The sequence below is a fragment of the Athene cunicularia genome (genome assembly GCF_003259725.1).
Source record: "Athene cunicularia isolate RWA chromosome 11 unlocalized genomic scaffold, athCun1 chr11_part1, whole genome shotgun sequence".
NCBI classification, from domain to species: Eukaryota; Metazoa; Chordata; class Aves; order Strigiformes; family Strigidae; genus Athene; species Athene cunicularia.
In genome coordinates this window covers 18,651,889-18,679,131 of record NW_020799113.1, presented here as the reverse complement: position 1 = coordinate 18,679,131, position 27,243 = coordinate 18,651,889, and the positions used below count along the sequence as shown (strand labels likewise).

Here is a 27,243-nt window from a genome sequence, read left to right as displayed (position 1 = left end):
ATTGATACTGTTGTTGTTGATTGTTCTATCACTCTGTTGTATTAAATTTCTTGTTATTTTAGCCGGGGTCTGTGTCTAACTTCCAGCCCAACCGGTGCGGGTGGGGGAGGGGCAACGGCAACGTGCTCTCTGATCCCGGCAAGGCTTAAACCAGCACACTGAGTGACTCTGTTTCTATGAAGCTGTCACTGCTTTGCATGAAAAACCCAAAGGCAGAACTTGTCCTGTTGTATTTTCTTTGGCTTCTGCCAAGTAACAGCACACAGCCTCTTCTGCTTTTTACAAACGTTAACTGGTTAATCAGAAAACGAATCAGCCTTCTGTAAGAAAGGAAGATTCCTTATGTACTTGCACTTTGCTTTCTTGCTGCTGTAGGTGGTTCTGTTCAGCAAAGGAGCCATCGATGCTGTCTTTGACTTGGTCCCCCCAGCTACAGCTCTGGGCTCCCCCCCAGCTACAGCTCTGGGCTCCTGCTTCACTTTCCTCCCCCAGAAGGGCATAATTTTGCCAGATGGGCTCCAAGTCATCTGAATTTCCTTCAGTCCCACCATCCTGGGGGAGTTCACAGAAGAATTCAGGTTCAGTGTGAATGGATCCCCTGAGCCTGTGACCTTGACTATTAGGTGAGGAGGGTTATAGGAGCTTGGTGGGCATATCTGTAGCTATGTCTGGGCAATCATCTCCCACCTACCTCATTTTAGGATGAAACAGAGAAAAAAAGGTGTTGTCTAAGGTCTTAGTCTTGGCTTGGATCCTAGCATCCCCACATTAAGAGCCAGGGCTTTTTAATCTTGATTCCAGTTTGAACCTTGCAGTTGCAGCAGCAAATGAAGTGTAATTGTCTGCAAGAGGAAATCGTAGAATGGTTTGGGTTGGCAGGACCTTTAAAGGTCATTTGGTCCAACCCCCCTGCAGCGGGCAGGGACATCTTCAACTCAATCTGATTGCTCAGAGCCCCGTCCACCCTGACCTTTAATGTTTCCAGGGATGGGGCATCTACCACCGATCTGGGCAACCTGCTTCAGTGTTCCATCACCCTTATCATAAAAAATTTCTTCCCTGTATCTAGTCTGAATCTGCCCTCTTTTTAGTTTAAAACCATCACTCCTTGTCCTATCACAACAGGCTCTACTAAGAAGTCTGTCCCCATCTTTCTTACAAGCCCCCCTGAAGTACTGAAAGGCCATGATAAGATCTCCCTGGAGCTTTCTTTTCTCCAGACTGTACAACCCCAACTCTCTCAGCCTGCCCTCACAGGGAAGGTGTTTCATCCCTCTTACTATTTTTGTGTCCCTCCTCTGGATCCACTCCAGCAGGCCCATGTCCTTCTTGTGCTGAGGACCCCAGAGCTGGACACAGCACTGCAGGGGGGGTCTCATCAGAGCAGAGTAGAGGGGCAGGATCGCCTCCCTTGACCTGCTGGCCTTGGTGACCATGCCTCTTATGCTCTCAATACCCAGTTTAACTTTCAAAGTCTTGGGTTCCTCTGGGAAGCAGCTTTGCTTTCATGGTTGGGGTGGGTGGCTCTGTGACTTTCCAGGATGCTGTTTGCACAGAATTTGGCAGCAGCAGGTTCTCACACATCTCTGTGAGGGCCCCCAGAGCTTTAAGTGACTACCCATGCTGGTAAACAGTTTGAGTGAGGCTATTCAGGAAAGGTGTGGAGATGTCTGCTGCCCAGTCCGGGTACCCAGGAGCTGGAGTGACTCCTTCCTACAGGTAGCTCACTCCCCCTTGAGCCATGGCAGACAGTGGGATGGCATCAGCTTTGGGCGGTAGCTCATCTGGGCCACCCCCCCCTGAACACACAGCAAGGCCAGCAGGGCTTTGGAGATGGGCCAGCCTGAGTGACTGCAGTCAGAAGCAAGTGTTTTTAATTTCCTCTGTTAATAATCCATCCCAAATGGGTAGCAGCAGCCTCAGCATCATCTCTCATGCTAATGTGTTGGGACAAGCTGTCCTCCCGGCTCTTGTGCTATGGTACCTCCTTTCTGCAGCCAAAAAAGTGCTGATGCAGGAGATGGGGAGCTCTGCAGCAAGTTCTGTCACACAGACTTGGGCACCATCCCGTGGGCTGGTGCCACAGCAAAAGATAATCCTCACCAAGCAAAGGGGAGAAGGGAGGAAAAAATGCTGATGATAGGAGAGGCAAAGCTCACTTGTCAGGACCACAGCAGCATGCAAACTTATCCCAGCTGGTCTTAAACATTGGTTGGTGGGATAACATGGTGTAGGCAGGAAAGCTGGTGCTGGGTGCTCTGGAACTGTGGGGCTGGCTGTGCCTCTTCGGCAACCAGCCTCCTGGGCTGCTGTTGCTGGGAGGCACTAGATCAAGGTAGTAAAACAATGAAAGGAATCTGCAGCTGATTTTACCAGTAAGGTGAGGGAAATGGATAAAAAAGAACAAAAAGGTTATTACTTCGCAAGAGAAGAGTGGTGAGTAGGTCTGTTGACCTCTGTAGAGAAACAATTATGTTTGCTTTGTGTTTGGAGGGAAAGTGCTGCTTTTTTTGGAAATCAAGAGGGAACATTTCACAATCAAATAATTTATTCTCCTCTGTCCCTCCCCCAAATTGGTCACGGGGTGTTATTGCATAAGCAGCTTTCTCCTTGAGCAAGGGCAGGTTTTGCTGGTAAGGCTGCACTTACCACAGGTAGAATACAGTACTGCTTGGACAGTGCCCGCTGCCTCTGCCCTGCAGTGGTCTTGCTCCTGGGGAAGGAAGGAAGGAGCTGTCAGAGGGACGGTTGTGTCTTGGCTTCCCCACAGCCAGATGAAGTGGTCCTTTTTTCCTCAGTGATGCCCTGGCTCCCAGTGCCCAGCACGCACTCCCCTTCTCTGTGACCACTCTCTGCCCTGTTCAGCCTGTACCCTGCTGGGCTCAGTGCAGACTTTCTGTCTCAGTGAAAATGGACTGCTGGTCTTTTTTTCTTTATTTCTTCCCCGTCCTTGCACTCCTCCTCGCTGGATGGTGGCTCCTGTGCAGCCCATCTGATGGCACCCCAGCACACCCGCCTGCTCCCATGCAGCTGTCCCTCAGCAGCAATTCCCACTGCAGTCCTCTCCTCCTTGAGATGGCATCTGCCTCCTCGAGCTCTGTCTTGCCTTTTTCAAGGATCCCTCTCCAGCCCCACAACTCAAGCTGTTTGTTTTCAAATGCCTTTGAGATGTCCACCCACTAGGTCAAGCTGAGCCTCCCTCTTCAGGAGGTTTTGTGCACGGGATTTCATCCTCCATGGAAAAAAGGTCCCATTTCTTTTGAATGGAGGTGAGCTGGCTGTAAAGGAAAGAATAGGGATGAGAGTTCAAGGAGTTCATCTCCCACCTTGTGTTATCCTTCCTGCTCTGCCAGGACCCTGATCTCCCTTCTCATGTGCATTACTTAATGCTACTGTAAAAGAGTTGTTGCCAAAACCACTGCCTTTTCCCCCATTCTCTTGCAAGCTGTACTGTTATGAGCTGTGGTGCACAGAGCTCTGGGTTGGCTCCTTGCCTGATCCTTCTGGGCAGTCATTCCGGTTTAACTTCCTTGAGCACAGATACAGTGCACTCAGCACAAGTGGTGGTCATTTCCCCACTTGACTGGCAAGGCTCATCCTTGGCAGTTTCCCAGTGTCATCCCCAGTCGTGGCTGGTTTGGAGGTAGTTTTCTATCGTCTCCTGGCAAGTGTTGTGACAGAAAGCATGTCTGTACCCTTTGCTTCATCTAAAGTAAGGCGTCAGGGCTTGGGAGGTCAAATCTGGTTATGTGAGGTCCCTGGAGAGGGAACTTCACCATCAGAAGGGATTTTCTACCTGGCTGATTCAGTTCCAAGAACCAAGAATTAGTGTTGGATTGAAACTCCTGAAAGTCAGTTTTTGAGTGCTTTTTGACTGTGCAGTCAGAAGATGCTAAGACTATAGGTGATTAGTCTTTACTTGGAAACCAACTTAACGATGTCCTGAATGCTTGTTTCTTTGCTGTTTAGAAGGGCATGCTGGACATGGGACACCACGGATGAACGCAGGTCCCTCCTGTGGGATGCTGGGGTCTGTTCATGTGCAGAACATGTGGGTAATGACAGTGGCAGTCCTGCGAATAAAAGTAGATAAATAAAGACTGTTCACTTTGGCCCTTGATTTTTAACTAAGAGGCAAAGATGGCATTGATTGGCATCAAGCTTGAAATAAATTAATGAATGTTGTGAAGCTTCAAGTGCTGATTTCAGTGGGTGTTAGTCATTTTTGGAGTTTGGATCCTGTCTGCTGAGTTTAAGGACGGGTGAGGTGGATTCAGGACACCCATGTTTGGCTGTTTAAGGCATGTTGCTCTTGGATGTGTCAGCTGGTGACAAGCTGATACTTCGCTCCAAGATTCAGCTGTTCACTGTGTAGAACTGCTGCTGCTCTTCTCAGTGGATGTTTGGGGCTCCCCTGGATTCATGCCTCAAAATCCTGCATGCATAATGATTGTGTGGATCAAGGTCTTTGGAGAAAGGTGTTTGTTTACTCCATGTACACACCAGTTCCAGCTAAGAAATACCAAAGCAGGGAACCTGTGGCTGGGAAGGCTAGTTATAATGAGCCCACTTTTGTGTGGACATCTCTGTGCCCATCACATTATGGATGGGAAACTGAGGCACAGAGCCATCCCTTGCTCAGGGACATTCATGGGGCCAGCAGCAGTGTGGGAGCACACCCTGGCATGGTGCCCTGAGCCTCAGCAGCAGCTGTCGGCTGCTGACCACTTTGCTTTGGCTGTCTGCTGTCCACACAGATGCTGTGCTGTGCACTGGAGTGACAGGTTGATTTGAAACCCACCCTGGTTCTGACAGCAGCTTTTACCCACCCGAGCAGTAAGGAAAGCTGAAGGCTTTGCCTTTCTCTTTGACCAAGCCAATGCCTCCTCTGCCTGTCTTTGTCCTTGCAGGGGCTGTGTCACTGGACTGACTTTTCATTTCAATGTCCCTGCCCTCCACTTCGGTGATGTCTCCTTTGGTGAGTGTGCCCTGGGCTTGGGCCGCAAGTTGAGAGCTCTCTGAATTACCGAACTGGAGCACTTTAACATAAGATCATCCATCACTTGTGCTCCTCCATTTCAGCCTTCAGGGTGTTAAAGCCAGGGCTGCTGGTTGCTTAGGAGGTCTTGTGCCATTGTGAGATCGACCAAAGGAATAGAAAGTCAGTATTTTCTGGTGTCCTTGTAGTCTGTTCAGTCCCAACCTCCCAGTCCTGGGCAGCAGAATGACTGTGAAAGTCCTTGTCCCAGACGGGCCCAGAGGATGAGACTGTGGGAGAAGGGAGTTTAAGCCTGTAGCTGCTCTGGGTAAATGTTCCTGTGGCAAGGCAAGGATACCATTTACCCACCTGACCTTTAGTGACAGATGTTAATTAACGCTGTGAGGGCCCCTCGTTGTCACCTACCAGGTAACACGCCCAAGTAATAGCTCTGAATCGGGCACTGATGTCCTTGGACCATGGTCTCCTCCTTCCCCACCACAGGCCCAGCTCTGCTGACAGAGCCAGTGGCTGAGCATCCAGAGTATCTCCATCGAAATGCAGATTCTGGTTCTCCATCTCAGTCTCACAAAAGGCTTTTTACTGAGATGATCTACAGTTTAAATGTGAAATCAATTGCGGACTGATTGAAGGGCCATTATCATTCTGCGCCCAGGATGTCTCTGTGTTTTCATGCTGTTCATGGACTTTGTAAGAAAACTCATTACCTTTCCTGAGCCGCTTTTCCCCTCCCTCCATCACCGCTCTGCCACTTCTTTATTTCCTTTTGTATAAATAAAACAACAAGAAACACGCCAGGCAGAAATGTGGTTATGCAATAGGAGATTCATCTTCCTTAATCTCATTTCATTAATAAGGGCTTTTCAGCTGAAGGCAGCTATTGTATTTTTGCTTCTTTTAACTGTGCTGCTGACTGTTGGCCTGCATCTGGTGACTTTGGTCTTGTTTGGGATTGTGAAGTCTGTGTTTGTGTTTTTTATGCCTGTCCTGCCTCCCTGCTGGAGTAACTGCTGGAGGTGGGCAGTGGTGACTGTTATTGGACATGGAGACACCCCCCCACCCCCCCGTGGCTGCAGTTGGTTTTCCTCCCCGTCTGCATTCAAACGATGCTTGGTGAGCAGGCCACGGGAGATGTCTCCTTCTCACAGAGCTGGCCAGCCGAGCCAGATGTCCAGGCCAGAGCAGGTTGTGGGCTGTTATCTGCAGAACACCCCCACCAAGTGGTTGTATCACTAGCTTTCCATGATGGAAGGTGAGTATCACAGCTAAAGTGGCCTTGCGGGCCAGTGTGGCAGTGATGTTCCCATTTGTTAGGTAAGGTGAAACATGATGCCGATTTCTAAGCAAGCATCAGGTTTGCCTCCAGTGCAGTGGGCAGTGAGTTGTCACATGCTCAGTCTGGTTGCTCCAGATAGGAGATGCCTTAAGGATCCTGCCTAGAGAATCTGTGTTAGAGCACTTTGCATCATGCTATCATTCCCAATTTCATCCTTCCTTTCTTTTACTGTAGCTTCTCCTCGATGACAATACACTGCTTTTATATATTGAAAACTGTGGGAGTGTTCTCAGAGTTCACATGGGCATTTTACGGATTGAATTTTCCGAATAAATGGTCTGTCTGGATGCGCACTTGTAAGTGAGAAATAATTGGTGCTGGTTTAGGGGCAGGTTGAGAGAGCTCCTCACAGTTAGAGAAACTTGTGGTGTTCAGTATCACTAAGAGTGGGCATTTCCAAGGAAGCAATCTCTGTGATCGCATAAAAGGGACCTTAAGTGACAATTAATTCCTTGCGTAGCTTCTCAGCTGTACTTCAGATTGAAAAGAGCTAAACCCCAAGTGTGCTTTTATCATAACAGGCCATTCACACCAAGAATCACGGGATAATTGGTGCATAAATTCATAGTTGTATTATTTTCCTAGACTTTCCTCACATCTTCTTGTGTTGCCTCACTAACACCTCCTCAGTGCCCCCGACCTTCAACCTTCACATTCCTGGGGACGGCTTGGGAGAGCCCAGTGTCAGAAGCTTTGTTCTGCTGTCAGACAACACTCACCCACCCCAGAGAAAGGGAGCCCAATGGCTTTACCATAAAGCCCTGCAGAGGGACCATCTGCCCCCTGGGACTCCTGGGTATCCAGGTATGGGAAGAGTCTGGCCGCCCATGCTTCGGTGGGTGGAGCTGGAGTTTCACTGGGAGTTGAGAGGGCTTTAGCACTTTTGGCTTTGAACATAACACGGGTAGGATATCTGCACTAGTGTTGGGCTTTTGTTAGCTGCGTTTCTCTGGGACTGTTCTGAAGGAGCACTGTTTTGTTTCCAGAATCGTAAGATGAAGATCATATACCATATGGTCAAGTACAGAAGCCATTCATGTGTTTTGAGAGCTGCTTTGAGCAATTTCTTTGATTTAAAGTGGGCAGAGGAAGGATGAGGACAGAAGGTGGCTGTTAAAAAGAGAGATGTCATTGTATAAAGCAGTTTGCTTTTCTTCTCATTCTTATTTCTCCTCTCCTGTTGAGCAGAATGAGTCGTATTCGCTGCGTGATCTCCATTGGGGACTGAAAAAACTCTTGGCAGCTATGAACTGCACAGCATCTGCTGAGCCACATTTTGCCCTCGGCTTCCCAATATAAAGCTGAATCTGTTGAAGTCAACAGATTGCCTCTGCATTTATGCTATTGTAGTTGAGATTAAAAATTAGTCCCTTAATTTTAATACAGTGGTGAGTAGACCATTAGTCTAATTGTGCTTTAATTTAGCTTACATATGCCCTGATAACAGCAAGGTGATTTAAAAAAGCAGATAATGTCAGAAGACTTCTGTTACTCCCAGCAACTGTGCTCTGTACACAGGCCAGCAGAAGAATTAGGGCAAAGTCCTCCCTTACTGTGGAACGAGAACCAGAGGACGGCACACGTGGACAATGGCTTTTAGGAGCAATAAAATGCTCTTCTTTTCCACCAGGTCACCCTGTGTTCCAACAGTGTGGAAGAGCTACTAGCTGGCACTGGTTGTGGGCGTGTGTGGTATTGGCAAGGAGGTGTTGGCGCTGCTCCTCACAGCCAGGTATCAGCACTTTCCTTGCAGCTTGTCATCTCTCCTCATGCATCCATCACAACGCTGCCCTGCACGTGGTTTGATGGCTTCATCTCCAAATGAGAAGTGCTGCTTAATGAGCTACTTCTGCCCAGCTAGATATGAGATCGGCAGTGTTTTGAAAGCAGCATGTGTCGAGAAGCACCTGTGCTCAACGAACAGGCATGGCCCTGAGCATTTTTCTAAAGGGAGCAGTAATTATATTCATTATTGGCCTGTTTTTTGGTGCTTGAGGTATAATAAATTTCCCAAAGGGACATCTTTCCTCCTTCCTGCAAGTGGTGGACTTATGCTGGGATGCAACCAAAATTCATTTGGGCCTCAGTGAGCAGCCTGCTGAGAGCTGCTGTCTGGTTCAGTTAACGAAGGCACATGCAAATGGGAAAGGGACTTATGGCAGCACTGGTAAGGGAAAGCTAAAAGCAAGATCTTAGGAAGGGAAAAATAGTCCTTGGTGTGGAAGGTGAGCTCAGGTTTCTTTGCTTCCCTCTGGTTCTTTTGAGCAATAATGTTCTCAGTCTTAAGCCAAAAGTTCTTGCCGCAGCCAGATTCAATCGTGTTGTGCTGCAGTGAGTGTCGGTTTAATTACAAGAGAGATGCAGTTCACTGATGCTGTTTTCTCTTGCAGGCAGAGTCATCCAGTCAGTGCCTGGGCTGCAGCTCTGTAAAACAACTGCAAGTGGGAACAGACTGTGCACGGAGCTGTGGAGGTGCAGGACCAGGCAGCTGTAGGAACTGGGAGAGGGTGATTCCCCACTGCCTAAGGCAGGGGGTGGCTTGTGCCCTCCATTGCTGGGGCAAAGGGCTGAGTTCTCAGGGAGGGCAACAGCGGTATGAAAGAGGAGGGAGTAATTTTTACTGAAACACTGGAGTCTTGTGTGTCTTGAGCCTTGGTGAGCGCTACTGGCTGAATATGAGCCAGCAGTGTGCCCAGGTGGCCAAGAAGGCCAATGGCATCCTGGCTTGTGTCAGCAATAGCGTGGCCAGCAGGGACAGGGAAGGGATCTTACCCCTGTACTCGGCACTGGTGAGGCTGCACCTCGATCCCTGTGTTCACTTTTGGGCCCCTCACTCCAAAAAGGCCATTGAATGACTCGAGCATGTCCAGAGAAGGACAACGGAGCTGGTCAAGGGTCTGGAGCACAGGTCTGATGGGGAGCGGCTGAGGGAACTGGGGGAGTTTAGTCTGGAGAAGAGGAGGCTGAGGGGAGACCTCCTGGCCCTCTACAGCTACCTGAAAGGAGGGTGCAGAGAGGGGGGATGAGTCTCTTGAACCAAGGAACAAGCAATAGGACAAGAGGGAATGGCCTCAAGCTGCCCAGGGCAGGGTCAGGCTGGCTCTGAGGAAGGATTTCTGTGCAGAAGGGGTTGTTGAGCGTTGGAATGGGCTGCCCAGGGCAGGGGGGAGTCCCCATCCCTGGAGGGGTTGAAGAGTCGGGCTGACCCAGCGCTGAGGGTTCTGGGGGAGTTGGGAACGGTCAGGGTGAGGTTCATGGTTGGACTGGAGGAGCTTCAAGGTCTTTTCCAACCAAGATGATTCTGTGATTCTGTGCTCCTCGGTGGGAAGGCTCCCCCAGAGCTCACGCCTTGCTGGGATTGTTGGGAGGATCCTTGCGAGCCTCCTGTGGCAAAGAGAGGGGAAAGTGGATCAGGCAGCTCTAGGACAGAGCACCATATGCTGCCTGGGCACTTGGTGGCCTCTGCGAAGCTGAGTCCCAGGGTTTGCTCCATCTTTAGAGGAGGTTGTTGAGTCAAAAGAAGTTAAAGGTGATTTATTGCTGTAGGGGTATTAACTGTCTGACAAAAGTGTTATGCTCCATTTCATGCTACTTGGGGAGTAAACAAACTCTTACCTTCTCTCAGTATGTCCAATTCCCTTTTGGTCATCTCTCTGCCTAGATGCATAGTTCCTCCACTGTGAATGCTCAACCCCATCATGACGTTTGGATGGTGCTTTCTAAAATTACTTTATCAGCAGATGCTGACCCTTGTGAGTGACAGTGATCTTCCAGGCTGCTACAGGGTTCTTCCTCAGGTTTGGCATTGCATCTACCTCCTGCCCTCAAATGTTATCAAGGGGTTTATTAGGGAAAAAAAGGGGTTTGGATAAGACCTTGATGGTTTATATTCAAACCTAAATATTGCTGAGAACAGGAACCTACGTGAATATAAACTTCAGGAAGTAGTTCAGTTGGAACCTACCTGAATATAAACTTTAGGAAGCAGTTTAAACTTTTGAGGAAGCAGTTTATATTCTAGGATTTGGGGTGCTTTCATGCAGGAGAGCTTAGAGGTTTGTGAAAAGCTGCTGCAAGGAGGCTGCCAGCACAGGAGTGGGTGTTTGTGGTGCAGCAGCTTTTGGACCCCCCGAGGATGCTAAGCCCATACAAGTCGTGTATCTTGCTTTGTGCCTTTCTACTTTCTCTGAGGGATTTTGGAAAATGTGTGTGAATTGCCATCGTGGTAGATGTTGAGGAGTTCAAAGTTTCCTCAAAGGTCACTCCAGTGTGTTGCGTTTGACTCTGTCCCTTAACAGAAACACAAGGAGGATGCTTCTGTGCGATACTCCAGCCCTGTGCTGTGGGGGATTGTCCAGCTTTGCAGCTCGGTGGAGGTCCCGTTGACGCTGGAGGCCCAGGTGACCGGAGAGCAGGACACTGTTGCTCATGTTGTGGTGTTTGGAAGTGAAGGGTCCCCTCTGGTGAGCTCCAGGGGATGTGGGCCTTGGTGCGACTCCTCTTGGTGGGGTGTGAAGTGTACAGGCAGGGTTGCTAATTCTGGGGATCCTTCCCGGGAAAACAAGAACTTGTAATATATGGCTGGTGTGGACAAGGAAAGAAGGAATTTGTGGCACAGCTAATGCCTAGAGAAGAGGAAGGATGGTATCCTTCTAGGTGGTAATCTAAGTGTCTGACACAGCATTTAATTATGGCGCGGTGAGACAGGATAAGAAGGCCAGTCTGAAACCCAGAACAACCCCTGGGTGTTGTACTCTGCTGTGTTATTAGATGAATAGCAATTGCTGCTTCATTAGGCCTTTTGTTCAGGACCACACAGAGGCCACGCTGAAAGTCAGGCCCATCACGTCTGAGAAACACCCGCCATAGCTCTTTGCCAAGAGCCCCAGACAAAGACTCATGAGTCTCCACACCACTTGCACCTGGAGCACAGAGAACTTTTTTTTCCTACCAAGATTGGAAATGGATATGGCAAAGCATTCCTGGCTAAAGCCTCCTGAAAGATGGTGTTCACATTCAGGCATACACAACAGCAGCAATGACAACAAAATGTAGGAAGAGATTGTTGTAGGTAGTGTCCTGGCTTCATCTAGCTGAAATTGAGAACCAGTTTAGTTAATTAAACTTTAAAATGTTATTCAATTTTGAAGCAGCTGTTTTAAAATGTCTTGTCATGTCTCTGAGCACGAAGAGGATGTCAGAGGAATCCTGGGAACCTTAAGCTTTCTGTAACAGAAAGAAAGGCTGACATTTCAAAAGTAGTCACAGGGATTTAAACTTTTAATAAAACAAATGGAAATGATGCTGCTAAATCTTCTGGATGCCTCTGAACATCTCCATCCAGGCCACTGTGGATGTGCATGTAAAGCAGTCAACAGGAAAGCCAATGCAGGCCTTGCAGGGAAGTCTGAAGACTGACAAAACAGTTACTCATAAATACACGGCATGCTTCCCCTAAAAAGGAGGGGTTTTCCCTGTGAGAATAACTACTTGTTTAACTGCCAGCTTGGTTTTTAACTAGAGATTTCTTGCAAAGTTTTTACCCTTGGGTTAACAATTTGTAGTTTCAAATTCTACCTTACCTTAATCTTCTTTATCTGGAGACGAATATGTCAGTCTTTCACCCAGAGGATGAGCATTTCAGCTGGAGAGGCCTAGCTGTCCCTAAAGAAACGACTAGCACGAGACTGAGCGAGTGTGTCTCCCATTAAGTTGCTCTTTAACATGCAGCGTTTGTGCTCGGTTGTTGCTGCACCCTGCAAATGCTGGTAGAAACCACACTGGGTCTATCGACAGCACAGACCTGAGTTTCTGGCTGTTGGGCGAGACTGTGGGCATTTTCTGTAGTTCTGCCTTATAGCTGGAGTGTGGTTTCAGTAGTTCCCTAGTAGCCGGCTCCTCCAGAGCTTTCTGGGCTAGCAGAACAGCCAGTGGTCTTGTTCTACCTCCTGCACTGGTGGCACGTCCTACCCGTATGGATCATACGATGCAAATCTGACCTCAGGAGTGGCTGCAGTGTACTCCAATAATGACAGATAGGAGCTTGCTCTTGTTGTCTTAGATTATGCTGCCTGGTCTTGATTCCAAGTCTTTACACTGTTTCAGGTGAAACGTGGTACAGATCTTTCATCTAGGTTGAGCAGAGGTAGAGTCCCTCCATGGCTCTGCTGCCTGGTATTTTGTTTGCAGGTGGCTGCATGCCAGCTTCAGTGTGGTGTCTGTAATATCCTGCATTAAGGAGCTGGTAAAACCCAAGCCTGGGGTTGCCGGTGGCGAGGCAGCCCCATGTGCCGCGGGCAGGGGATTTGGCAGCTGGCTGCTCTCAAAATAAGTGGTCACTCAAAGCACAGCAGTCTGCCAGGGACAGACACTTCATTCCTAAACGATCAGATGTGACATTATATACCCATCGACAGAGCCAGCAGTGCTGTGTGCGTGGCAATATCATTGATGGCAAAGTTGCCATCTCCTTTTACTGCCTTTCCCCATATGTTGCGTTGCCTGGGGTTTTGTCCCTTTTAAGAAGACTTTAGAGGAAGGTATGTTTCTCTTTTATAAGCCCTTTTCTTTGTGAGGATATATCATGTCAGTACACATTCTAATTGAAGCCAGGTAGCCTGGGCATCCCCCAGATGTTTTCTGCTCATCTCCAAAGGGTTCTGCCCTGCCTTTGCTGCTTCTGCCCCGCTGTCACCTGGAAGCAAAGCTGACTTGGTGAGGCACAGCAATTCCCTCCAGCTCCTCCTTCCTGGCAGCTTTGGGCAGCATCACCCACTCTGCAGTTCTCATTGCCTCCCTTTTCCCAGAGGGAAAAAAGGTCCATGATCATGCATGGCTTCAGCTCCTGATTTTTGATGTACCAGCCCTGGTACGTGATTTTTGGCTCGCTCTTGCAGTGTCCTGTCAAGAGATGAGCATTTCTGGATGCTGCGCCTTCTGGCTGAGTTGGACTAGTGATTCTGACAGCTGTCAATGCCATTTCCTTGAGTCAGACATCATTAAAGGTTTTACATCATGGAGGCTGGTTTCTTTTGTGGTTAAATCATACTCCGTGCCCTCCAGCAAATCATAGAGCATCTTGTCAGTGTTGGATGTTTTCTGCATTCAGGTCTTGTTTAAGAGTTGGGGTGTTTAGAACTAGTGAAACCCAGCTTCTCATTGTTTTTAATGTGAGAAGGTGGTTTAGCAAAGGGATCCACATTTCTCCTCTAGTAGTCTGTGCCAGTTCTGCAAAAACAAAACTTTTGGGTCTCAGCCTGTCAGAATAAAAAATACTACTTGACTGATGTAATTAGTAATTAATGCCCATTATTCATATAATACCAGGAATACATGTATGCACAAATCAGAGGCAATTAACTTGCGTGATCTTTACTCTAAAGAGCCTGATTTGCTTCTGACTTCTGCTGACTTTCGCAGGTGTAGCTTTGGGAATGTTAAAGAAGTTACTGTCCAAGTGTGCTGTGCAGCAGCAGAAGTCAGGGAGGGTGGTTTGGGGCAAAATTGAGCAGTAAAAGAAGTGGGAACAGGCACAAGGTAGAGAAAGAGGAGTTAACAGTGTGGAGGAGGTGTGAAAAAGCAAGCATGGGTTTCTTTACCCCCTGAAAACGGGAGCTTGTGGCTTTCAGATGGGATCAGTCCAGGTCCCACACTTGCTCCAGGCCTTCTTTTTCAGTCTTACAGCACTGAAAACTTCAAACAGCCATAATTATCCCCCAGTCTTAGAGTACCCTTAGAGCTGTCTAATCTTTTTAAACTTTCCCTGTTGTTTTTTTTGATCTTTCCTACCTGCTTCCTGGAGCAGAAAATCCATTTAGTGAGCACTGGAGAAGGACCAGTTATCTATGTGCATCGAAGTAAGATAAATTTCGGCTGTATTCAAGTTCTACAAGATGCTTCCCAACCTCTCCACCTCTCCAATCAGACTGTCATCTCTGCATCCTTTGGGGCAGAGATGGTAAGTATCTGTGGGGCTGTTTTCCAACAAAAAGTGAGTTACAAGCAACCTGTGACTTGACTTTTATATGCACCATTTGCATATCACTGTGTGATTGAGAAAGCAATGTATTCTGTCACAGTGCAGCAAGAGGATTCTACCCCCTGGTTCTGGGGGCAGTTTTAGTTGGGGGAGCCCTCAGTAAAACAGAATTTGCATAGATGTTTGAGCAAAAATGAGTCTGGATCATTTTTGCAAATCCTCCCTTTATTTTGTGGAAGGTATTTAGCTGTAAAAGTCATGGGTTTGGAGCTCTGAGATCAAGAGAACCCTGTGGCCCTTTGCTCCTGAAAGGGCATGGATTTCCCTATGGTTTCCCTGTTAGATCTGCATTTGCTTTGTGTCAGATTGCTGTTAATGATAGAGACTAGGGTGTGAGGTTTGTCCTCAAACTGCTCACAGTGAGGTGAGTTTCACACCTACTGGGGGTCAAACCAGGTGGGTTGTTGCACAAAAATATGCTTGTAAGGGTTGTGTACCTACAGAGTTTGTGGACTCCGTCGCATCGCACTGCAGAGCATCTCTGGAGACTCTTCTGCAGAAAAAGGCTCTTTAATTCATGGAGGCCGCATAGTGTGACAAGCTGCATAGCTGAGGGAGGTTGGGTTGCTCCCTGACAGGGGGAGCAGGGCTGGTGCAGCCAGGGCAGGCTGGTGTGCTGAAGCTGGGTGGGGTGTGCTTCCCACTGGAGGGGGGGATCTGTGAGGGGCTTGAAACAGGGTTCGGTGGAGGTTTGTTCTTTTCCATGCTAGGTGGGTTGAACTTCCAGGGCTGGATAGCCCAGACCTGCCACTGTGGATTTGGTCGTGTCTGTGGATGGAGCATCAGGCAGTGTGTGAGAGTACAGGCTCAGCCTCCTGGGCCACAAGGAGGAGGCTGACTTTACCTCTTGATACTTTTCCATCTGTCTGGGGGGATAAATGTAACCTCAAAGTGGGGGATTCCCCGGGCAGCTTGCTTTGATTCTACAATGAAAACCTGCTTTCCATCTCTGCAGAGAGCAAGCCACCTTGGATGGGTGGTACTGGTGTATAAATGATGGGTTTTGCATGCTCATACCAGGCACTGACCCACAGAGCTGTTTAGGCACTGCTGCCCTGGTCTCACGCCTTTCCTCCCTCCCTAGGCAGCTTGTGGTGTACCCAGGGGGGCTCACAGGGTATCTCAGGACCCTAAGTATGGGACTAGGCAATAAATCCTGTCCTGCTTCATTGCAATCTCTGCAAATATTGTGGCTAATCAATAAATAGAACAATAATACAAGGTGTTTCAGGGATGGTTTCTTTCCCTGCAGGAAGGATGGGCTCTGCTGCTCCACAGTCCCCCCTGCTGACCCCACAGGCTTGACTTACCCCATAATGAGCACCTCAGCTTCTCAGGACAGCTGCTGATCTCACAGAGGTGTCAAAGGCAGCAGGTCCTGAGAACCTGCTGGATCAGTCGTTTCAACAAGGGATCTTCAGACTCTTCAACAGGGCAGTGCTGAGCTGCCGGGGGGGAGCAGCACTGCGGCAGGTGAGGTGTGCTCCAGCTGCTCCCCTGCCCTTAGCAGCTGCCTCCTTTGGTGCTACTTTGCTGCCTCAGTTGAAGATTTTCCCTTTGCCTGCTGCGTTAGGCTGCCTGGCAGTTTGTTGATGGGAAGAAGAGAGGACTGAATAATTTTGGAGATAAAATTTGAGATGCAGTCAGGCTTCAGGGAGAACTGCACACGTACATCTGAGAGCAGATACTGTCCTTTAGCTTAGCTGGTGAGTGACTTGGGCATCCTTCATCCAGTTGTGCCCCTGAACTCAACTTGTGTTCTCTAAGATGCCAAAGCTGCTGCTTTGATTTCCTGCTTGGAGACTGCTGCAGGATGGTGAGCTGTGATTTCCCTGTCTCCCATTTGATGGCTAATCTTGAAACCGTGGCTGTTTGCAGTTAGGCTTATAGATCACGGTCCCTGCTCAAAGGAAAGAGGTATTGATTGAAATTTTCACAGCGGTATTGGATCAGCAATGCTACAGCACGCTGACTGGCAGCTCAACAAACTGAATGAGACTAAATTAAGGGGCAGCAACAGGGCAAGTAAAAGGTTGGTATCTTGTTTGAAACAGGAAAGGAAAATGCTGTAATGCAGATGGCCATGGTGCCACCTTGGTGGTGGTATCAACCATCACATGCAAATTGCTGTTCCTGTCAAGTCAAGATTTCTTTTTGCTCTGTGGGAGAAAAGAGCATTATCTGAGCAAGCCAAGATGCTTTTTTGTGGATAACTTCACTTTGGGGTGGTGACTTAAGGAATTACCTGGAGTACCCCTCATGCACAGGCTTCCCCATACTGTCTCCTCTTCTCTCTGTTGGATGAGTTGAGTCTGTTGTGTTCTGTGAGTTGCAGGGAGTAGCACTGAACATCTCTGCCACCATAAAGAAAGAAATAAAACCCCTCCGAAGCTGTGCATTGAGATGGGACTTTTATGGGTTTGAAGAGGAGTGTATGGATGTCATGGCCTAGTCCTCTGCTGGCTTATCCCTGTGTGCCAGGGTGTCTGCAGGTCTGTGACCCCTGGGACCAGTGTGTCATCCTGTGCTGAATCCTCTGCATGTCTGATGTGCTTCTCCTTGTCAGATTGCTTTCCCAGCTGCCAGGCAGCCCTGTTAGAGGATCCTCTGGATCCAGCAAGGGGAGAGTTTGCTCCTTTTTGGGTAGAAAAAAGTGGAGGAACAGGTCAGCATGAAGGGGCTGTTACAGCTTAGCTGGGAACTGATGCAACCTGCTGAAAAAGGTGGCTGTTTCTCCTCCGTGCTGCCACTGTCATCATCTTTTCCTGTTTCCCTAAGTGTCTGATTTTTTTTTCCATATTGACAAGTGCAAAAGAGTTGTATTGGTTAATGGAAGTGTTTGCTCTCCCTGCAGAAAGGCAGAGAGGAAACAGCATCTTTCTTTGATCGTTTCCTACTTGTTCTTTGTCACTCTGTCTCCTTGGGGAACTTTTATTTGGCTCCTAAGAATGACATCTCTTGGCCTCACAGAAGGCAGCTGCATATCACGTGTGTGTGATCAGGAAAGACAAGACAGACCTAGGGTGTAATTTTTGTTAATCAGTGGCAGCTTTCTTCTGCCTGCGTAAGCACCATGCTGGGACTGTCATGTGCTACCGCAGGGAGGCAAACAGTGGTTTCCTGGTGCCTTGTAATGAGGGAGGAGAGCGAAAACCTTTCTTGGGATTTCCTCTTCTCATGACAGTCCTAGTTTGGGGTCCTGTCTCCTTTGACCTGATCCTTGACCTCCCTAATCCAGAGCCCTGTGCTGCTGGCGGAGCTCACTGCTGCCTGTTTTCCAGCAGTGGTCATACAGCCAGATGTGTTGTCTTCTTCAGGAGGGTGCCTGGTGAGTAGATCCCCTTCCACCTTCCCAGGGGTGAGTTGCCATCAGATTCAACTGGAGCCTGCAATGCAGAAGAGACCCAGTTTTGTTTATTTAAAAAAACCCCAAAGCTTTAATTCTTTACCTTCTCAGTAGGATTCACTGGAGAAATGTCAGCTGATTTTCAGGCAGCGTATAAAGGCCCATGGTCAAATGCAGTGTAAGCAAGGAGACAACACGCAGTTCCCATTCCTGTACTTGTTTCTCTCCTCATTAGTGCAGGATTTGTTTCATTTACTAATTTCATTGCTTACTATCTCAAGCTTTTGACAGCGTTCCCTTTATTAAAGAAACAGCCATATGGAGAGACAGCAAAACATGGAGATAAACTTAAAGCCAGTGCTGATAAAAGGATGCTGCTTTAGTGATTCTGTTTCCTGTTCTGGCTGATGGGTGATTTTGTTGATATCCAAGCAAATTGTTCAGGCTGTGGGGAGGGAAGGCTTTGAAGAGCGCGTTGGCAGTGTTTGTAGCTCTCTCCAACTGCTCTTACTGAAGTCGGAGCAGACTTGAATTGGCAAGAGGGGCTGGTTTTCAAATCTACTGTAAATTGCTTTTTTTTTTTTTTTCCCCCCAAGCATCTGAATAATTAACCAGCCCGTCAGTGTTTGCTCAAAGCAAGACACAGGCAGACAGACAGTGCTGTGACCTTCAAATGATATCTGCAATGCTATTTAGAAATGACTGTTAAATTAAGTTTCCAGGATATGGGCAGCACTGGCCCTGAATATGTGGTCTACTCCAAGGTGAGCAGAGTTTCTGAAGATAAGATGCACAGGCTTAACTCTTTCCAGAGCTGGCCTGCCAGAGCCTCATGGTGCTCCAAAAGCTCACCTTTAGATTTAGACCATTGGTTTAGGTTTTAAAGGCCATGTTTTGCTAATGCAGCAGTACCAATTTGCTAATTTCCATGCAGTTTAGTCTTGCCAGAGCTGAAGGGAACCATTCACTGTAGCCACCTGTGCCTGGAAACACACAGCATCAGTCATGAAAAGGGGTCATGGCCAGGAGCATCAGTCTTGTGCTGATTGACTGATTGTACCAAAACCTGAGGAAGGTGGAAGGCTGTGTCCCTCCCAGTGTCACACAGGCTTAGGTCTGGAGCATGTGGTTCTTAGAAAGGGGAGCAGAGGTTTGGAGAAGACCTTGGAAAAGGTGCCTGAAACCTGGCTGTGGGGGAGAGTTTGGTTTTTAGCATGTCAGGTATCTTTTATGAGTTCATGCCCTTTCAAAATTGCTGTTTTCCAGTAATGGAAGAAATTGTTATTCTGCTTGTCTAGGGAGACTAAACTTGTCGTATTGTGCTGCACCTGTTGGTTAACTGAATTAAAGAAGGGTAGAATCTTCAAGGCAGTTATGCTCCTACAAGCAAGAGTGACTCAGCTGACTGCTTTTCCCTAAGGAAATGCAGGAGTTCGGTTATCAATGCAGTGCTTGGCTACAGCTGACCCCGCCGTGCCCATGTTCTGGCTGGAGAACCCTGATGTGCAGAGCAGTGGTCCTGGTCTCCCCAGCCCAGCAAGGGAGGGTAGATGGGACCTGGAGGGGTGAGCTATGGGCAGGGGACACAAATGGAGACCAGCTTTGTTAGCTCACTCAACAGTCTGCTATTGGCTGAACCCAGCTTGACAATTTAGGCTCTGTTATCAATGGCAGTGAGTGGCATGCTTGCTTTATTTTTGGAGGCTCTGCCTTTTGATTTCACAAAACATCCCCTTGATGGTGCTTTGGGACAGAGGCTAAACCAGAGTGGTCCCCATCTATGCTTTTGCTAAGGAGATGCTGGTGCTGAGGTGCCAGGAGGAGGCTGGTGGTTGGTGGGAGCATCTAGTCGGCTTCATGCCCTGATCTCCACCTCCTGCTGGGGCTCAGGGTGGTTTGGGGCTCTTTTCTGCCGCTGGCAGTTTGTGTGGCTAAAGAGTAGCTTTGAAATGAGGAACACAGTGTCACCCGCCTCAGGACTGCTGAAACACCTGGGACGAAGCTCTGTGCACAACTAATATAGGATGGGGTTTTATCTCCCTTTCATGTGCAGCCTCTGTGGGGAGTGATGGGTCAGCTGACAATGGTGTGAATGCTCTCTCACTAGAGCTGTGGCTTGGTAAAGTACAGCTGCATTTTGATACTGAGCTCTGCTTCCTCTTTCACTCATGCAAGGCCAGAATGACCAGATCACTTTAATTAACTAGCTTTAAGTAGCTTCAAGAGAAACGAGTGTGGTGGGTCCTCAGTCATCCCTTAGGGCAGGCAGCCGTCCATCTGTCCATCCGTACAGCTCTCAGATGCATGGTGGTGTCTTATAACTGAATTTTGGCAGCTCTTATTCACCATGAAATCTGTCCTGGGAGAAGCTAACGATCCCAGTGTTGAACTTACTCAATAAGTGATTGATTCCAACCCTTGCCCAGCACTCAGGGACTCTGTGCAAGCTCCTACAGGGACAGAAATAGCCGCTGTCTTTGTCCAGTGCACAGGGATATTTCATCATGTTGTGGAGCATTCAAGGACAAGCAAGTAGCAGGGATGTTTTCAGAAGATCTTGGTCTTCAAAGTGGGAGGAATTTTTAGCATGACTCCAAGAGATTCCTTATCTCTGGGACGCAGCCTGGATCCACGTAGGCAGAAGCTGACCTGGAAACCTGAGTGAGTCTGGCCTGGCAGAGCCTTTTGGTCCTGGCAGGTCTCCTGTTCAGTGGTGTGCTGTGCTGCCCCTTGGAGCCACACCAAATGCTAACTGAAAGAATGAGGATACAATGCGAATCCTGCTCCTCTGGAGTGGGCTGTTGGCCTGGCAGGGCCTGGTACGGTCTGTGTTGGGTCACCCTGGGAAATTCAAAGTCTGGCTCCATCGAGACACCTTGTCATTATTCCTCAGTCATAGTTTCTTGGGTACAATTCACTGCCCGGCTTGTGGCCAAGCTTTGATAAATGAGCTTTGTCAGAGAGCAGACTTGCAGATTCACCTCTGGAGCAGAGCTATGGGGTCTCCTTTTTGAGTGAGCTGCCCTGTGTCAGCATGAATCAGAGGAAAAGTTGTACATTAATGGCGAAGAAAGCCTAACACCCACCGGCTTGGTGTGAACATGTTGGCTGGGTAGCCCTTGGCTGGTGGCAATGCAATGGATGCCTCTGAGGTGTGGGAGTTAGGGTCTGGTGCTCGGAAGATACCGTGTTGTACGGGAAGATAAAATGTAGGCAGACGGATGTGACGTCATAAACCCAGGGTATAAAAAGCGGTGTTATACAATAATAAACGCCATTTGCCATCCATCACATTGATGTCTGTGTGCAGATGGACCGAGCGGCCTGGGGTTGGCCGCTGTGTTGTTTTTCCCTGAGCCAGGTCGTTAAGCATCATTAGGCAACAAATGGTGCCGAAACCCGGGAAGTGGGAAATGGCTTGCTAGGGAAGACGCCCGGTGTTCCACTGCTGTAGGGAGGACGCTCCCAGGACCAACAAGGAGGAGAGAATATGAGTTCTCAGGACCAACAAGGAGGGGGAACATCCTTGTGAAGGTCGGATTGCAGTTCCCAAGGACCCGCGAGGACGATGGAAGGTCTCATGAAGGTCATATCACAGTTACATAAGCAGTGGGGAAGTGAGTGCAAGTCTAAAGATTTTACTCACGCTGGCGCGAGGCTTTTACAACCCTCAGGTTGTGGGAAAGACTTTAAGTTGTGGGGGAGGGTTAAACTAGCCCTTAAGAAAGCTATACAGAAGCAGAAAACTGGGAAGGCGGCAAAAAAATGTTTATTGGCCACCCCGAGATTAGGGGTTGGAGCGGCTACTCAGACTACTAACCTCCCAAGCAATACTGATTATATTGTGCCAAAGGATTCGCAGGAGGGCAGTACACTCCCTCAATCCTCAGACCCCGATCCACTTATGGAAGGGGAAGGGTGAAAACAAGTAAAATCTTTCCAGGACGGTTTGGTAGAGGAGGCAAGAAAATCCTTCTGGGGCAGTTTGGTAGAGGAGGCAAGGAACGCCGCAGAAATATCAGAATCAATACAAACCTGGGACCAACCACCACCCTATGTGCCCCAGAATGACGCCGAAAACAGAGGGGGAGGACAAGATAAAAATAGTCCCAATGAAAAGAATGAGGAAGTGCCAGCAACCACGAGCAAGACTAGAGGGGAGGGGTGTACAGGTGAGGAGTATAGAGCCAGTTACGAGGCTAGAGGGTAGGGGTGTACAGGTGAGGAGTACAGAGCCGGAGAGAATAAAAGTAAAGGTGGGGGGAGTGTTCGGGGAGGAGTGGAGAGTGCGGGCAAGGGGCGGAGAGCCAATCTAAGCGGCCACCCGGAAAGACGCCTTGATAAATCAGGGCCCTCCCCTAGCAGGAGGTGGGGCGAGCCTAGGGGAAGGGAGTGGGCCGCCCGTAAGGGGAGTGGAAGGGGAAGGAGTCTAACAAAAAGGTACCGGAGCCCGGAAGTGACCTGGCAGTCGAGTTCCAACTTCGGGTCAGACAGTAGTGAGGACACATGGTTTACAGCCAACTTAAACTTAAAGGAAAAAGGAACGGGAGCAGACAGAACTAAAGGCCAACACCCCCCATCCACCCACTCTAAAGAGAATCCACGAGAAAAGCAAACCCCCCTCACGGACTGGAGAGAAGTAAAAATGACATGTGCCGACTTACTCCCACCGGCAGCACTAGCATTCCCGGTCCAGGTGAGAGACGGGGGACAGAGGGTTTACTCGCCCATAAACCCTAAAGACATACAGGCGATTGGTAAAGCAATTGCCGATAAAGGTCTCAATTCCGCCTTAGTATCCACCCTTATTGATGGTGTTTTTGGGGGAGATGACATGCTCCCATTTGACATAATACAAACTTGTAGACTAATCTTTGATGGAGCAGGGATGATTGTTTTTAAAAAGAATGGGAGGATATTTGTAGAAGATTATTGGCTCAAGTAGCGGGGGCAGACCATCCCTTGCATGGATCTAGCTTGCAGTGTCCGATGGGCACAGATCCAGAGATAATTACCCCTCAAGCGCAAGCTCAAGGCCTACAAGCCCAGGAAATTATGGCAAGTACTCATGCGGCCAGAGACGCCATTTGTATAGCTTGTAGGGTTGTTGCAAAGCCGTCCTCTTGGTCTACTATTAAACAAAATGAAAGCGAGAGCTTTACACAGTTCATAGACCGCCTCCAGGCAGTGATCGACTCTTCAACATTACCTGCAGAGGCAAAAGGGCCAATTGTAACAGGATGCATACGTCAACAATGCAATTAGGTGACCAAAGAAATTTTCCAACCCTGGATGGAGCAAAGCACTGCCAAACCCACTCCCCCCTCGAGAAGCGATCAATTTTATGGCTCAACTTATTATAGCTCAACCTGCGCCACAGCCCCAACTGCAACCATCATTCAATACATGGACGATATCTTAATCGCCGCGCTGTCAGAAAATCAAGTGGACCACTTGGTGTCAACAATTTCAGAAACCCTGAAAGCAAATGGGTTCAAAATTGTGGGCACAAAAATTAAGAAAGGACCATGTGTAAGCTTTTTAGGAGTAGGAATTACAGGTTCTTATATAACCCCTCCTCAGGTAAAAATCCATCAACACATTGAAACACTTTATGATATACAACAGCTAGTAGGGTCTTTACAATGGCTCCTCAATATCGTCCTAATTCCCCCTGAAATCATGCCCCCCCTGTATGATCTTCTAAAAGGAAAAAGCCCATGGGAGAAAAAAGCTCTGATGAAAAAAGCAGTGAAGTCTTGATTTCATCGAACAGCAGGTATCGTCAAGCATGCTCGCCAGATGGGACCCGAATGTACCACTTGATCTGTATGTACATTTCATGTCAGGAGGAGGAGTAGGAGCACTAGGTCAGGGCCCCCCTGAAAAAGCCCAACCAATACAATGGATAGCCCTGGGAAAACCATCACATGCTTTCTCTCCAGGGGTCGAGTGCATTGGTAATCTCATCATGAAAGGCAGAAAACTCACCCTAAGACACTTGAGCATCGAGCCTGCCAGAGTATACCTACCCTTCCGTAAGCAGCTCTCAACGCAGTCAGTGACGACATCAGAGTATGTAGCTATAGCCCTTACTGGATTTGGTGGAGAAATCCGGTATGCCACAAAACCTCCCTGGACTCAAATGCTGGCGGTTGTAGACGTTGACCCCCCATCTAAGGTCATGGACTGACCTCAGGAAGGACCAACAGTCTTTACAGATGCATCTTCAATGACATCGACTGCCGTAGCGGTGTGGCAATCAGGAGACAAATGGCACTGTATCAAAACAGCCGATCATGAGCTTTCAGTTCAACAGCTAGAAGCAGCAGCTATAGTACTAGCATGCGGGCTGTTCCCAATGGAACATCTCAATATAGTGACTGACTCCATGTTTGCAGCTAAACTTTGCTTAGCCATGTCAGGTCCTGGCGTGACAACATCCACAACAGCGCTAATGCTCCAAGAGGCACTCTCCGCCAGGAAAGGCCCCGTTTCAGCTCTCCATATCAACAGTCATAGTCCTGTTAAAAGGTACTTCCAAATCGGTGATGATAAAGCTGTCACTGCTGCAAAAGAAGAATTACAGATGCTAAGGGAGGCCCATCAACTACATGAATCTCTGAAATCGAAATTAGAAATATTAGCAAAGAAAGAAGGCTTTACCAATGCCATTCCATCAGAAGACCAAGTACATCTTTTAGCAACCGCCCTGCTAACGTTAAACCAATTCCCCAGAGGAGAAGAGGTACATAGCCCCGCCCAAAAATACTGGACCACTTGAGCATTAGAAGAAGGTCCACCAGCCACAATCAGAAATGAACTGGGAAAATGGGAACAGGGGTGGAGGCTAGTTTTAACAGGACGGGAGTATGCCGCAGTTAAAAAGATGGTGAAATTAAATGGTGCCCTCTTAAGTCTATTAAACCCGACCTCTAGGATGAAACTAATGAGAACTATAAGTTTTTATTTGCAGAACCTAACCGTCAGGCGCCCCCGTAACCCGTATGCTCCTGTGGCGAGAGAGGAGAGTGAGTCGGAGAATACCCTGACTACAGCGGATAGCTCTGCTTCACCAGAACCCGAGCGTCAGCTGAGACGCCCCCGCAAAGGGCTGCTGCGATGTTTCTGTTTAATTTTGCTTTTAGGGTTCATAGTATCTTGTGGCTCGTATGAACACCAGCCGTGGGAATGGGTATTAACGAGATGGGATCAAGAGATACTGCAAACAATCATCACTTCGGGGCCCCCGGGCTTTCAGGTAAAACTCTGTGACTTAGCCCCAGTAGAGTCCTGTTTACACACGTTGAGCTATTACATGTGTCCCAGCTCTAACCCCGGCAGGCCTTACTGTAACGCCCCCAATCAGTATTACTGTTCCCACTGGGGATGTGAGACAATTGCCTCAGATTGGGTGCCAAGAGGCAGGACCAGACAAATATTTGAAAGTACAACCAGGACCTTATGGGTGTGTCATTCCTCCAAAAGACCCCTTAAGACCAGGGCTAGAAGCAACCCATGGGAAAATCAAGAATTGGTGTCTGTACCTTATGCTCAATGTCACCAATGAGGATGATCTGAGATGGATGATTGGGAAAACTTGGGGCATCAGACATTATGAATCTAGTATGGACAGGGGGAGCTTGTTTTCTATTAGAAAACGAGGAATACAAAGCAGCACAGCAATTGGCCCCAATGTCATAGTCAGAAACGACAATGACGCTGAACAAGGAAGAGAAAGCTTGCCATTATCCACCCCTATCCTAACTACGCCCCTAGTAGCTAAGCAGATAACCCCTCCAAGCGAACCCAAGGTGGGCCCTTACCGCTCCCCTGATAAGCCGTTCCTTAATGTACTGAATGCTACCTTTTGGTCACTGAACCAGTCAGATCCAGACCTCACAAGCTCCTGCTGGCTGTGCTACGATATGAACCCGCCCTTTTATGAGAGCATCGCCCTCAATGCCTCCTTTTACTATTCGCCAGACAATAATCCAACTCAATGCAGGTGGGACACATCACAGAGAGGGATCACCCTGAACCAGGTCAAAGGCCAGGGCGTATGTCTGGGCAATACCCCTTTGGCAAACTGGGGTAGTTTTGTTTGTGTGAAAACTGTTCGGGTCAACAGAGCCTACAGATGGGCAATCCCGTCTACATCCGCAATGTGGGTCTGCCACAAGTCAGGAGTAACCCCCTGTGAGTCCCTTATTCTTTTTGATAATTCTGCCGACTTTTGTGTCCAAGTTATAGTAGCTCCTAAGGTCCTATATCATCCAGAGGAAGACCTATATCACTATTTCGAAGAACCTCACCAGATTGATAAAAGAGCGGTACTAACAGGCATCACCGTTGCAACGCTGCTCAGGCTAGGAGCAGTCGGCACAGCCACGGGAGTTTCTGCCCTCGCGACCCAGCGCCAGGGATTATCCCAACTACAAATGACCATAGATGAAGACCTACAAAGAATTGAAAAATCTTATCTTCTTTTTGGAAAAAGTCTCTTTCCTTTCGAAGGTCGTTTTGCAGAATAGGCAAGGGTTAAACCTTCTACTGTTGTATCAAGGAGGTTTTTGTGCCACATTAGGGGAAGAATGTTGTTTTTATGCAGCCCACACAGGAATTGTACAGGACACCATGGCTGAATTGAGAGATCAGCTAGTCCAAAGAAAAAGGGAAAGAGAAGCCCTACAAGAATGGTTCAGCTCTTGGTTCAGACAGTCTCCATGGCTAACCATCATTTTTTCTACTCTGATCAGCCCACTCACCATAATACTGTTGGTACTAATTTTTGGGCCTTGCATATTGAATAAATTGGTGTCGTTTGTGAAAAGCCACTTAGAAAAGGTTAACATTCTGTTTATCAATCACCAGCAAATGCTCTAAAGCATGCTCACTCGGCACTCAAATATATTACCTCCTTAGTCTGTCATTTTAAGTCTGATAGTCTTAAGTATTATCTATAGCCTTAATGTTTTATATGTATGCTTTATTTTTATATTTACTGGCATTAAGGACAAAGAACTTTAACTATTTTACCTTTAGAAAATCCCTTGGTCTTCCCCCAGAGTGCTGGCCAGGCTCTGGGTGGAACCCAACAGGAGGATGGAATCAGATGTTCCCGCTTAAAGACAAGTGCCAGTTATTTTGGCCTGTTGATTTAGAGGCTGGACCTGGTTGCAGCGATGTTGGATGCCTCACCTATGGATGGACGCATCACGTAGGGTTTCCAGTTTGTGAGGAAGGGCACTCTGATTCTCGCTGCACCCAGGGTTCCCTAGCAATTGCGGGTCTGAATGTTAGCATTCTTATTAAGTGCACTATTTTATATTTTAATCACAAATAATATATTTAGTTTACCTTTTTATCAATGATTGCAGCTGCTATATAATTCCAGCCTTTATGAAACATTTTTTTTAGGTACGCTGTGTTTTTTAAGGTTTATCTAATTCCTAATCAATATAACCTTCCAATAAATTTCACAGGTATTGTCATACCATTAAAATAACATCGGGGGGGGGGGG

General features: G+C 48.1%; 1 protein-coding gene across 1 annotated transcript in view; it reads left to right on the top strand.

The window, feature by feature from the left end:
- HYDIN (HYDIN, axonemal central pair apparatus protein) overlaps positions 1-27,243 on the top strand; it is a 140,540-nt gene that overhangs the window by 57,647 nt on the left and 55,650 nt on the right. Inside the window, 9 exon segments of the mRNA XM_026856977.1 lie at positions 376-623; positions 4,911-4,978; positions 6,921-7,068; positions 7,070-7,139; positions 7,966-7,989; positions 7,991-8,067; positions 9,997-10,132; positions 10,634-10,798; positions 14,140-14,292. Coding sequence (XP_026712778.1) covers positions 376-623; positions 4,911-4,978; positions 6,921-7,068; positions 7,070-7,139; positions 7,966-7,989; positions 7,991-8,067; positions 9,997-10,132; positions 10,634-10,798; positions 14,140-14,292 — 1,089 coding nt within the window.